Below are 12,405 nucleotides of genomic sequence, written 5' to 3'. Positions count from 1 at the left end.
ACAGCATGGCCAAATGCACGTAACCTGCACATCTTTGGGCTGTGGGAGAAAACTGGAGCACCTGGAGGAAACCCATGCAGACACAGGAAGAACGTGCAAACTCCACATAGACAGTGACCTGAACCAGGAATCGAACCTGGGTTCCTGGTGCTGTGAGGCAGCATTGCTAACCACTGTGCTGCCCCATATCAAGTATAGGACAGTTTGAAATTTGAGCTTTTGTGGGAAGAATAATTACTCTAATTTATTGATGTGGTAATAGTTCTGACCAATATGTTAATGAAGAAACCCTCTGGTGGATATTTCTGGTTAAAGCATGAATCCAATCTGAGTAAATTGCACTGTCAACTGTGGCTCAGTTGGTAACACTTTTCTGCTTCTGAATCAGATGATTGTAGCTTCAAGTCTGATTCCAGGACTTGAGCACAAAAATATAGGTTGATTCTCCGATGTAATGTTGTGGGAAAGTTGTACTGCCACAGTGCTGTTTTTTGGATGAAATTTTAAACTAATGCCTTTTCAGATGGACATTTAAAAAAATTTTGAAGACTAGCATGAGAATTAAACTTGATGTCCTAGTTGATGTTTATCCCTTAATCAATACTGTAAGAATAGATTGTGATTATTAGCATATTACTGTTTGTGGGAGCTTGCTCTGCACAATTGGCTGTGACTTTTCCTACATTACAATCATGACCATGCTTAAAGTACTTCATCAATCGTCCTGTGGTCAATAAAGGCATTATATTAATGCAAGTCTTTTCCTTTATTCATAAATATGCTAATAATACTCATCAGAGCAACATTCAAGAAGCTTTAACAATGTAATTACATATGATCAGAAGATTCTAGAATAGTTACTAACAATTTCAAATGAGAAAGTAGTATACGTTTATACTTACCCAGTTGCCATTTCGGGGAACACATGGTTTCCATCATCCAAATGGGCAAGGCTGGTTCTAGCATTGCAATACCCATGTTTGCAAAGCATATGGCTCCTTATTAAAACAAAAGAACCAAGTTATTAGTAATGACCAGCAATTATTAATTCTCAAATATAAGGTCATGAGTTGAGAAGGTAGCATGCACTAAATGAATAAGAGCGAACCTGAGAAAAATGTACCCTTTATTATAAAGCAGTTCCAACAAAGAGGAGACTGACACAAGGGAACACTGTCAAATCAAGCAGTGGGTATAATTACATGAAATGCTTCTATTCTTGTGCTTTTTAATATTTATTGTTGAAAGGTTAAACCACTTAAGCAAACAAGCCTGTTCAATTTTCAACAAGTTTAATGACACATCGATAGTTTGCATCACTGTTTACCAAGCTCTAATCAATGATTGCACAAAGGAAGATGATAGAATAACCTTTGATGCAAAGCTTGAACAAATGCAATAAATGATTATTTTATGAGTTGCTGGCATTGTTAATATGAGAACATCACCTATGCTGGATCCTTCTATCCTCACAATGCATCGTATTCTCCTGTGAATAATGTCAAATGTTCAAGACGATCTGGTTGTACTTATTTATCACAATTACTGAGACCAGATGTCAGAGAGTGACGAGGGCAGGCAGCAAGACCAACTTGTATTGCAGACTGAGATTTTCACTACTAAGGTGCGGCGGGGGAGTGGGGGGGAGGGCTCGAGTTGATAAGTGTACTCTTGTGTCACATATTCCTTAGGCACCAACGCATCCGAAAATCTACTGCAGGATGTTCCATTCATCTATCATCCCAGTCCTTGTTGTTCCATAAAGGATCAATTAAAATGCTAATTTTCATGTTTACAACTTTTTCATGGCCTCGTCCACAACCAGCTGATTTAGAGGCCTCAATCCCCTGAAGCAGGCCCACTCCTGGGTGGCATTTTCTGGAAGTCTTGTCTGCTGGCGACAGAGCCAGTGACATCCAGCATTAACTCATTTTAGGAAGGCCCACTGCATCCTGTTCCACTCTGTCACTTGAGAGGCCAGCAGTATCCTTCAACTAGCATCAAGGACTTAAGTATATACGTCCTGACTGCCAAGAGCTGCCAACCAATCAGTGGCCAGTAGCTCTTCTATGCTCAACAGCACCACCAATCAGGTGGTGGCTGTAGCTGGTACTACAACCACCTGATGCCTCAGATCAACCAAGGACCCAGACACGTGTGAGTGATGGTGGGAAGGAATTCTCAGGGTGAGGGTTGAATAGGGGGTTCAGCAGCAAGTGTAGGGAGATGGCTATCATCAGGCTCCCTTTTCCAATGCCAGATCTTTTGGTCAGACATGCAATACTTTTAAATTAAGTCCTTCCCCCTCCTTGAAAGGTTGCAGGAAAACAAAGCAGGATTTACTGGTCGTGCTTCCTGCATGGTGGATGTTATTCTCCTCCAAACCACCCCCCCCCCACCCCCGCCACCAGTCTGCCACCGGTACCACTGGGATGAATCCTGTGTCCCATATCTGGGCATTAATTGTCTACCTGGGGGCCTTTATTGGCAGCAGAGCAGGAAGACTTGACTGGAGTAGAGGCAGAATGATGGCAGGGTCCCCACCTAACTAATGTCCCCCTCACCACTACTTTAGCCACAGGGGAGAACACGTCACTCTGTCTCTTTTGTTCTTCACTATCAGCTTCTCTGACTGTTTTGCCCCAACCTTCTGGAAATCTTATTTTCCAACCTCTTCTCTTCCTAGTCTCCACTAACTGTGCAAGACATTTCCAGTGCTTTTGCAGTTCTTCCCCCGTAAATCCATTCTATCCACTCCATTTTCCCAATTGGAGTTGATTTTGATTTGACATTAATCAGAGACTAATTTCACAACATAAATGTAAGATGCTGATGTCATATCATTGTCGTACGTTTGTCTTTATTCTGGAAATACTACTTGAACACAGGCTGATTAATTTATTAAACAATCCCAAACCTTAAACAAAGTGCAGTACCTGCAGCAATCAGTATATAAGGATCACGTAAAAGTGTGAACAGTGAGCTTCCCTTCTGACTCTAGAAAAGATCAAACAATAGACATTGAAGAAAACAATAGAATTGTGGGTGAATCAAAAAAGTATCAATTCTAAAGCTTAAGTGTTAAGTTGGCAGACAAAGCACATTTTGTCAATTTTAAATGTGGAAAGTAACACTCACTTCTGGTTGTGCTTTGGATGGCTGAAGGATAAACAGCTGTAGGGCTAAAGCAGGCAAGAATCATTATTCTATTTAAATCAATTTTGATGCCTGATGATAACTATCTTTTCCTTTACTTACCTCCATCTAGAAGAGCCAGTGCTGCCAGAACCAGGAAGGGAGCTGTTTTTCCCACAAACTCGTACATCACACTGCCAAAGGGCGGGCCCACTGTGAAGGGTCAACTTAAAAAATCAGTATGATTTACCTACACCCACAAAAAGTGGATGAATCATCACACAAGCAGAAAAGATATAACTAAAAATTGCACTGCCTTAGTATAAAGTAGCGACTTGTTATGATTGTTCCATAATATTATTTTCTTTTCGCTTTACAGAGCAAAATTGATCTCCAAATGTTGTAATAAGCAAAACACTGCTGATGCCGGAATCTGAAACAAGAACACTGGATAAACTGAGCGGGTCTGCCAGTACCTATCAGGAGAGAAACAGAGTAAATGTTTTGTCAGAACTGAAAGGAGGAAAAATGTGTTAGAGCAAAAGAAACTGCAACAATATGAAGCAACTTCAAGAACAAGTGAGGGGGTGTTTTGCATTGAGTCAGTACAGGTATGTAATACTTAGGGAAAAAAAGAAAGGGAGGTTTTAAGATAGAGGAGAAAGGTCAAAGTCTGTAGTTGTTGAACTCAATGTCGAGTCCGTAGGTTGCAATGTGCCCAATCAGAAGACAAGATGGTGCTTCTCCAGTTTGTGCTGGGCTTCACTAGGCCATTGCAGCAGGCCAAGGATGCAAATATTTCCAAGTATTATGGGTGGCATGGTAGCACAGTGGTTAACACTGCTGCCTCATGGTGCAAGGAACCTGGGCTCAATTCCTGGCTTAGGTCAGTGTCCATGCAGAGTCTGCATGTTCCCCCCATGTCTGCATGGATTTCTTCTGGATGCTCTGGTTTCCTCCCACACTCCGAAAGATGGTTAGGTACATTGGCCATGCTAAATTCTCCCTTAGTGTACCCGAACAGGCACTGGAGTGTGGCCAGTAGGGGGTTTTCACAGTAACTTCATTGCAATGTTAATGTAAGCCTAGTTGTAACACTAATAAAAAAAACTTTAAACTTTAATATTATACTTGATTAGAATGAAATTCACTTGCAAAGATGTATTCAATTGTCATATAAGCTAACGTATGATCATTTTAAAAAATGTACTCCTGACTTTAATTCCAGCAGCAACAACTTGGATTTATTAACCCCTTCAACACCCCCAGGTGATTCACAAAAATATTATAAACAATTATGCCACTGAGCCATATGAGGTATTAGGTCAGATGATCAGAAGCTTGGTCAAAGAGCTAAGTTTCAGGTAGTGACTAAAAAGGAAGGACATGAGATAGAGAGACAGAGGGGTATAGGGAATAGCTTGGGACCTCGACAAATGAAATCCCCGGCACTAATGGTGCAGCAGTTAGGAGGATGCACAAGAGGCCAGAATTAGAGGAGCATAGATACCTCAGAAGATTGCGGGATTGGAGGAGACTATAAAGATTGGACGGGTGAAACCATGGAGGGATTTGAAAACGCAGGTGAGAATTTTAAAATCACGATTTGCTTAACCGAAAGACAATAAAGATTAGACAGTACACAGTGACCCCAACTGCAGACTGTATACACACTGACTACCAGACATTTACTCTGTGATCATTGAGCTTCACTCAAGACTTTTTCTATGTTTCATCTGATAACAATTGATGTCATTGTCTTTTATTAATGAATATCAAGATCAATCCCTCGTTTGATTGAATACAGGGGAAGTAAGCTCCTTAGAATCCTCCAGAAAGTAGAATTGCAGACATTATGAAGCTTACCCTTACCACTGCCAGTCTTGTTGAAATTTTCCACATGTAAATTTTGTGGATCATTAGCAGATATTGTTACATATAAACAATTACATAAGTAAGTGATTATCAAATATTGGTGAGGAAGTTATCGTTGGAATCAAATAATATTTATCTTTTAATACAAGTGATAATTAACATACAGCATAGACTAAAACGTCTACATGCTAATGTGCCACTTTTATATCATAGGTATGGAGATTAATAATATATTTAAACTTCAAATGCTACATTTAATTCCAAGATATGCAGTGATCTGCTTATTGCTATGAATAGCTTAGGATAGATTTTAAATCCTACTCCTGCGCAGGGAGCGGGCATGTTAATTTACTCTATCGCCAACATGACTATTCATAGAATTTGTGTTTTCTGTCTGTATAATTCCTGTTGTATCTGAACACAAAATTCATAAAAATCATAGAAACCTTACAGTGCAGAAGGAGGCCAGTTAGCCCATCGAGTTGACACCAACAATAATCCCACCCAGGCCCTATCTCCGTATCTCCACATATTTACTCCACTAATCCCTCTAACCTAGGTATCCTGGGACACCAAGGGACAATTCAGTATGGCTAATCAACCTAACCCACACATTTTTGGACTGTGGGAGGAAACTGGAGCACTCTGAGGAAACCCATGCAGACATGGGGAGAACGTGCAACCGCCACACAGACAGTGATCCAAGCTGGAATTTGAATCCAGGTGATAACAACTGTGCCACCGTGCCAGCCCTAATTCATATTTAATACATTTTGTGGTGCAGTTGATGCTCTAATTGTTGCTTACCTGTTTTTGTATAATGTTTCTAATATCAAAACAAAATGTAGAAACAAAACTGACCATGTGTGGCACTGTGGGTTAGCACACAGTCAAATTCCAACTGTTGCCATGAGAGTTCCCAGTGTCCTATTGGCAGAAAGACCCTATCAGAAATATAAACGCAAGCGGTTAAAAGCAAATTACTGTGGACGCTGGAATCTAAGACCAGGATTTCCAGCATTTTCTCTTTTGGAAACACAAGAGGCTGGTGCTTTGGACTAAGAATGCAAGAAGCTTCGTGCTACTACTGACGCTGCTATATCTGATCTTGGAGGATATAGACAGATAATGTTTGAAATGTTATTCCACATCCTAGCACTGGCTTCTTTCTGCTCATCCATACTGAGAACAAAATACATCAATGATACTTTCCTGGGGGAATAGAAACATAGAAAGTAGGAGCTGGAGGAGGCTATTTGGCCCTCAAAGCCTGCTCCCCCATTCATTATAATCATGGCTGATCATCCAACTCAATAACCTGATCCCCCCCCCTTCCCCACATATATTTTAATCCTTTTTGCCTCAAGTGCTATATCTAATTGCCTCTTGAAAACATTCAATATTTTGGCCTCAACTACTTTGTGATTACAGATTCCATTGGCTGACCGCTCTCCGGGTGAAGAAATTTATCCTTATCTCTGATCTAAACCATCAGACTCTGTATCCTCAGAACGTGATCCCTGATTCTGGATACCTGAACCATTGGGAACATCTTTCTTGCATCTATCCTGTCTAGGTCTGTTAGAATTTTATTCCAGGTGTGGACTCATCAAGGTTCACTAAATTGCATCAGGACATCCCTGCTCCTGGATCTGAATCCTCTCACTGTGAAGGCCAACATACCATTTGCTTTCTTTGCTGCCTGCGTGTTTCCCTTCAGTGTATAAGGACACCCGGATCTCGTTACACTTTCCCCTCTCCTAATTTATGGTCATTCTGATAATCTGACTTTACATTTTTGCAACCGAAGTGGATAACCTCACATTTATCCACTGCGTCATCTCTTAATCTTCCTCACAGCTCACTCTCCTACCCAGCTTTGTGTCATCTGAAAATCTGGAGATACTCCATTTAGTTCCCTTATCCAAACTATTAGTATATAGTGAATAGCTGGGGTCCCAGCACTGATCTCTCTGGCACCCCACTAGACAATGCCTGCCATTTGGAACAAGACCAGTTTAGTTCTACTCTTTGTTTCCTGTCTGATTAATGAAATTGTTTCATGCATTTCAATATAAGGCAATATTTGAAATAAATGAAACTAAAAGAGAAAATGCTGGAAAATCTCAACAGGTCTGGCAGCATTTGTAAAGAGAGAAAAGAGTTGACGTTTCACGTCAGTTTTTATCTCTCCTTACAGATGCTGCCAGACCTGCTGAGATTTTCCAGCATTTTCTCTTTTGGTTTCGGATTCCATCATCTGCAGTACTGTGCTTTTATTTGAAATAAATGATATCAGGTCACTGAAATTAATATGGAGCATGTTTAAAAATTGGCTAGTCTTTGATGCTCAAAATCTGATGGTAGTAATTTAGCCCTAATTTAAACATGTATTGCATCAGTGATACAAGAATAATGTGAAAAATTAAATGTAAGATGGTCAAATACCAATGATACAGCAAAGATCATTTGCATAAATCAGTCTGAAAAGCTAAGTAACACTAATGACCTTGATTAAGACTGCTTGCCTCTCAAAACTGAAAATCTCAATGCATTTGGGATAAAGACACAGAGACCACTGCTTAACAACTGGCAATTAATCACAGGAGGTGGTTGGATGACTAAATAAGACAACAACATGCAGTTTAAACATCTGGTGACTGTTCTCCTTTTGTGTCAATATTAGCACTCAGAGCACATATTAGATTGCACCTTGTAGATCATAGAATGCGTAAAGTGCAGAAGGAGGTATTCAGCCCATCAAGTCTGCACCAACATCAATCCCAATCTGGCCCTATCCCTGTAACTCCATATATTTTTGTTATTTTAATGATGGATTACCACAAAGGGATGAGGGAGAGAGGTAACTCAGCCAACACAGCCCGCTGTATTTTGTATTTCAATTCAGCCCAGACTGTTGAGAAACAGATCTACACCATCAGTTTTTGGTAAAACAAATTTCTTGAATATTCATGAGCAGGCAGTTGATACTTCAGATTTGACAGTCTCATTCAGATGTTTACCTGATACCTGACTGTGCTATATCTGAGCTGGGGGTGCTTGATGTTAATGCTGAAATATCAACATGTAAAAAAAAGTTCCATTTCTCATATCCCTGAGCCTTTACCTAGAAGAACACAGATTTCTCAACAGTCTTTTTCCTCTAATTAGACTCTATTATGTCTCTTCAGTTTTCTGACTTGTTTTATTTCCTAACATAATTGAATGAAAAATTTATCAAGTATTTGTGCAATGAAAAGATATAATTAAAAATTATTTAAAGTATTATTTTTTCTAAACATAACCTATAATCTTCTCCATATGTATGAGATAACAATGTTTCCCCCAGTCTATTGAGTTGAGCGCTGAGAAATTATTGTCTCTCCTAAAGATATTATGATCTCTTATGGGCTTTGAAATACGTTTAAACAAATATCCCTTTAATTAAGAGGATTTGATGTGATCTTTAATAGTTCAATGAACACATTCTACTAACCGCATTATTAATGGGATAATATATCAGGGAGTGTGTGGCTGGTAATATGTAGCACTAGTGGTATCCAGTCAACCTTTGATTTAATTTAAATTTTGTGTTCAATCTGATTACCAGCATGGCTGGTGTAAAAAGAAACCTTAGAATCATAGAATCCCTACAGTGCAAAAGGATGTCATTCGGCCCATTGAGTCTGCACTGACTCTCTTACAGAGTATCTTATCCAAGCCCTTTCCCCAACCCTATCCCTGTAACCCCCACACATTTCCTTTAGGAAATCTTCATTCTTACCTAGTCTGGCCTACATGTGACTCCAGTTATGGTTGATTCTTAATAGCTTTTGGCAATAATGTGCAAGCCATACGGTTCATGGGCAACTAGGGATGGAAGCTGGCCTTGTCAGCAATGCCCACATCCCATGAAAAACTAAATAAATATAGTGATGATGGAATTGTTGGAGGTGTTTGGATAAGATGTTAAACTGAGATGCTGTCGGCCTGTTCAAGTGGAATTACTCAAATGAGAATGTTCTCCTGGTGGTTGCAACCGTTTATCTTTCAATTACTGTGTTACAGGTTATGTGGCTATCTCAGTACCTATAAAACACTGACTACCCTTTACAGACAATAAAATGAACAAAGAAAATTACAGCACAGGAACAGGCCCTTCGGCCCTCCAAGCCTGCACCAACCATGTTGCCTGACTTAACTAAAACCCCCATCCTTCTGGGGACCACATCCCTGTATTCCCATTCTATTCATGTACTTGTCAAGACGTCCCTTAAAAGTCACTAACGTATCTCCTTCCACTGTCTCCCCTGGCAATGAGTTCCAGGTATCCAGTACTCTGTGTTTAAAAAAAAATCTGCCTCGTACATCTCGTTTAAAACTTGCCCTTCGCACCTTAAACCTGTGGCCCCTCGTAATTGACTTTTCCACTCTGGGGAAAAAACTTCTGAATATCCACTTTGTCCATGCCTCTCATAATCTTGTATACTTCTATCACGTATCCCCCTAACCTCCGTCACTCCAATGAGAACAAACCAAGTTTCTTCAACCTCTCCTCATAGCTAATGCATACCATACCAGGCAACATCCTGATAAATCTTTTCTGTACCCTCTCCAAAGCTTCACATCCTTCTGGTAGTGTGGCGACTAGAATTGAAAACTATTCCATCTGCGGCCTAACTAAGGATCTATAAAGCTGCAATACGACTTGCCATTTTTAAACTCAATACCCCAGCCAATGAAGGCAAGCATGCCATATGCCTTCTTGAACTACCTTCTCCATCTGCATTGCCACTTTCAGTGACCTGTGTATCTGTACACCCAGATCCGTTTGCCTATCAATACTCTTAAGGGTTCTGCCATTTACTGTACATTTCCGATCTGTATTAGACCTTCCAAAATGCATTATCTCACATTTGTCCGGATTAAACTCCAACTGCCATCTCTCCGCCTAAATCTCCAACTGATCTATATCCTGTTGTATCCTCTGGTCCTCATTGCTATCCACAAATCCTCCAACCTTTGTGTCATCCACAAACTTACTAATCAATCCAGTTACATTTTCCTCCAAATCACAAACAGCAAAGGTCCCAGCACTGACCCCTGAGGAACACCCCTTGTCACAGCCCTCCATTCAGAAACACACCCTTTCACTGCTACCCTCTGTCTTCTTTGACTGAGCCAGTTTTGTATCCACCTTGCCAGCTCACCCCTGATCCTATGCAACTTCACCTTCTGCACCAGTCTGCCATTTGGGACCTTTTCAAAGGCCTTACTGAAGTCCATGTAGACAACATCCACTGCCCTACCCTCATCAATCATCTTCGTCACTTCCTCAAAAAACTCAATCAAGTTCATGAGATATGACCTCCCCTTTACAAAACCATGTTGCCTCTCACTAATATATCCACTTATTTCCAAGTGGGACTAAATCCTGTCTCGAAGAATCCTCTCCAATAATTTCCCTATCACTGATGTAAGGCTCATTGGCCTGTAACTACCTGGATTATTCTTGTTACCCTTCTTAAATGAAGAAACAACATTGGCTTTTCTCCAGTTCTCTAGGACCTCCCCTGTAAGAAGTCTCACGACACCAGGTTAAAGTCCAACAGCTTTATTTGGTAACAAAAGCCACTAGCTTTTGGAGCACTGGCTGTCCCTTCATTAGGTGACTGAGTTCTAATCAGAAACAGGGCATATAAAGATACAAACTCAATTTACAGAATAATGATTGGAATGTGATTCTTTACAGCTAATCAAGTCTTAAAGGTACAGACAATGTGAGTGGAGAGAGCGTTAAGCACAGGAGATGTGTATTGTCTCCAGACAGGACAGTTAGTGAGATTTTGCAAGTCCAGGCAAGTCGTGGGTGTTACAGACAGTGTGACATGAACCCAAGATCCCAGTTGAGGCCATCCTCGTGTGCGGAACTTGGCTATCAGTCTCTGCTCAGCGACTCTGTTGTGTGTTGTGAAGGCCTCCTTGGAGAATGCTTACCCGAAGATCAGAGGCCGAATGCTCGTGACCGCTGAAGTGTTCCCCAACAGGAAGACAACAGTCTTGCCTGGTGATTGTCGAGCGGTGTTCACTTATCTGTTGTTGTAAGATCTGCATTGTATCCCCAATGTACCATGCCTTGGGACATCCTTTCCTGCAGCACGTCAGGTAGACAACATTGGCCACATTCTTGCAACTCGGTCAATGCTGTATACCTAATACGCTGCAGGAAAAGATGTCCCGAGGCATGGTACATTGGGGAGACCATGCAGACCCTATCGGGGTCCTTGTGCATGAGTCGCAAAAACCCAGCTTGCAGGTGCAGCAGGTGGTCAGGAAGGCGAATGGGATGCTGGCCTTCATAGCGAGGGGGATTGAATATAAAAGTAGGGAGGTCTTGCTGCAGCTGTATAGGGCATTGGTGAGGCCGCAGCTGGAGTACTGTGTGCAGTTTTGGGCGCCGCACCTGCGCAAGGATATTTTGGCCCTGGAGGGAGTGCAGAGGAGGTTTACTAGGCTGATACCGGAGTTGAGGGGATTGAGCTATGAGGAGAGGCTGAATAAACTAGGCTTGTACTCGTTAGAGTTTAGAAGAATGAGGGGAGATCTCATTGAGACGTATAAGATGATGAATGGGATGGATAAGATAGAGGTGGAGAGACTCTTCCCGCTCAAAAAAGACAGTAGGACTAGGGGGCACAGCCTCAAGATAAAGGGGAGGCGGTTTAGAACAGAGTTGAGGAGGAACTTCTTCACTCAAAGGGTGGTGAATCTCTGGAATTCTCTGCCCGTTGAAGTGGTGGAGGCTGCCTCGCTAAATATTTTTAAGAAGCGGGTTGATGGGTTCTTGATAAGAGAGGGGATTAAGGGTTGTGGGGAGAGGGCGGGAAAGTGGAACTGAGCCACGACAGATCAGCCATGATCTTATTGAATGGCGGGGCAGGCTCGAAGGGCTAGATGGCCTACTCCTGCTCCTATTTCTTATGTTCTTATAACGGATGAATGAACACTGCTCAATAATCACCAGGTGAGACTGTTCTCTTCCTGTTGGGGAACACTTCAGCAGTCCTGGGCATTCGGCCTCTGATCTTCAGATAAGTGTTCTCCAAGGTGGCCTTCATAACACACAGTGCAGAGTTGCTGAGCAGAGACTGATAGCCAAGTTCTGCTCACATGAGGACAGCCTCAACCGGGACCTTGGGTTCATGTCACACTATCTATAACCCACACGATTTGCATGGACTTGCAAAATCTCTCTAACTGTTTTGTCTGGAGACAATACACATCTCCTTAACCTGTGCTTAACGCTCTCTCCACTCACATTGTCTGTACCTTTAAGACTTGATTAGCTGTAAAGAATTACATTCCAATCATTATTCTGTAAATTGAGTTTGTGTC

At 41.4% G+C, this 12,405-nt stretch overlaps 1 protein-coding gene across 1 annotated transcript in view; it reads right to left on the bottom strand.

Annotated features, from left to right (window-relative positions):
• slc18a2 (solute carrier family 18 member 2) overlaps positions 1 to 12,405 on the bottom strand; it is a 44,503-nt gene that overhangs the window by 14,662 nt on the left and 17,436 nt on the right. Inside the window, exons 7-10 of the mRNA XM_080205304.1 lie at positions 3,259 to 3,348; positions 3,139 to 3,182; positions 2,937 to 2,997; positions 903 to 998 (exon numbers count right to left, since the gene is read on the bottom strand). Of these exons, the coding sequence (XP_080061430.1) occupies positions 903 to 998; positions 2,937 to 2,997; positions 3,139 to 3,182; positions 3,259 to 3,348 (291 nt within the window). The remainder of the gene's footprint in view (positions 1 to 902; positions 999 to 2,936; positions 2,998 to 3,138; positions 3,183 to 3,258; positions 3,349 to 12,405) is intronic.

The sequence above is a fragment of the Carcharhinus amblyrhynchos genome, chromosome 17, assembly GCF_965287045.1.
Source record: "Carcharhinus amblyrhynchos chromosome 17, sCarAmb.v2.hapA, whole genome shotgun sequence".
Classification (NCBI taxonomy): Eukaryota; Metazoa; Chordata; class Chondrichthyes; order Carcharhiniformes; family Carcharhinidae; genus Carcharhinus; species Carcharhinus amblyrhynchos.
The sequence above is the reverse complement of the archived record's forward strand: the minus strand, read 5'-3'. Positions and strand labels throughout refer to the sequence as shown.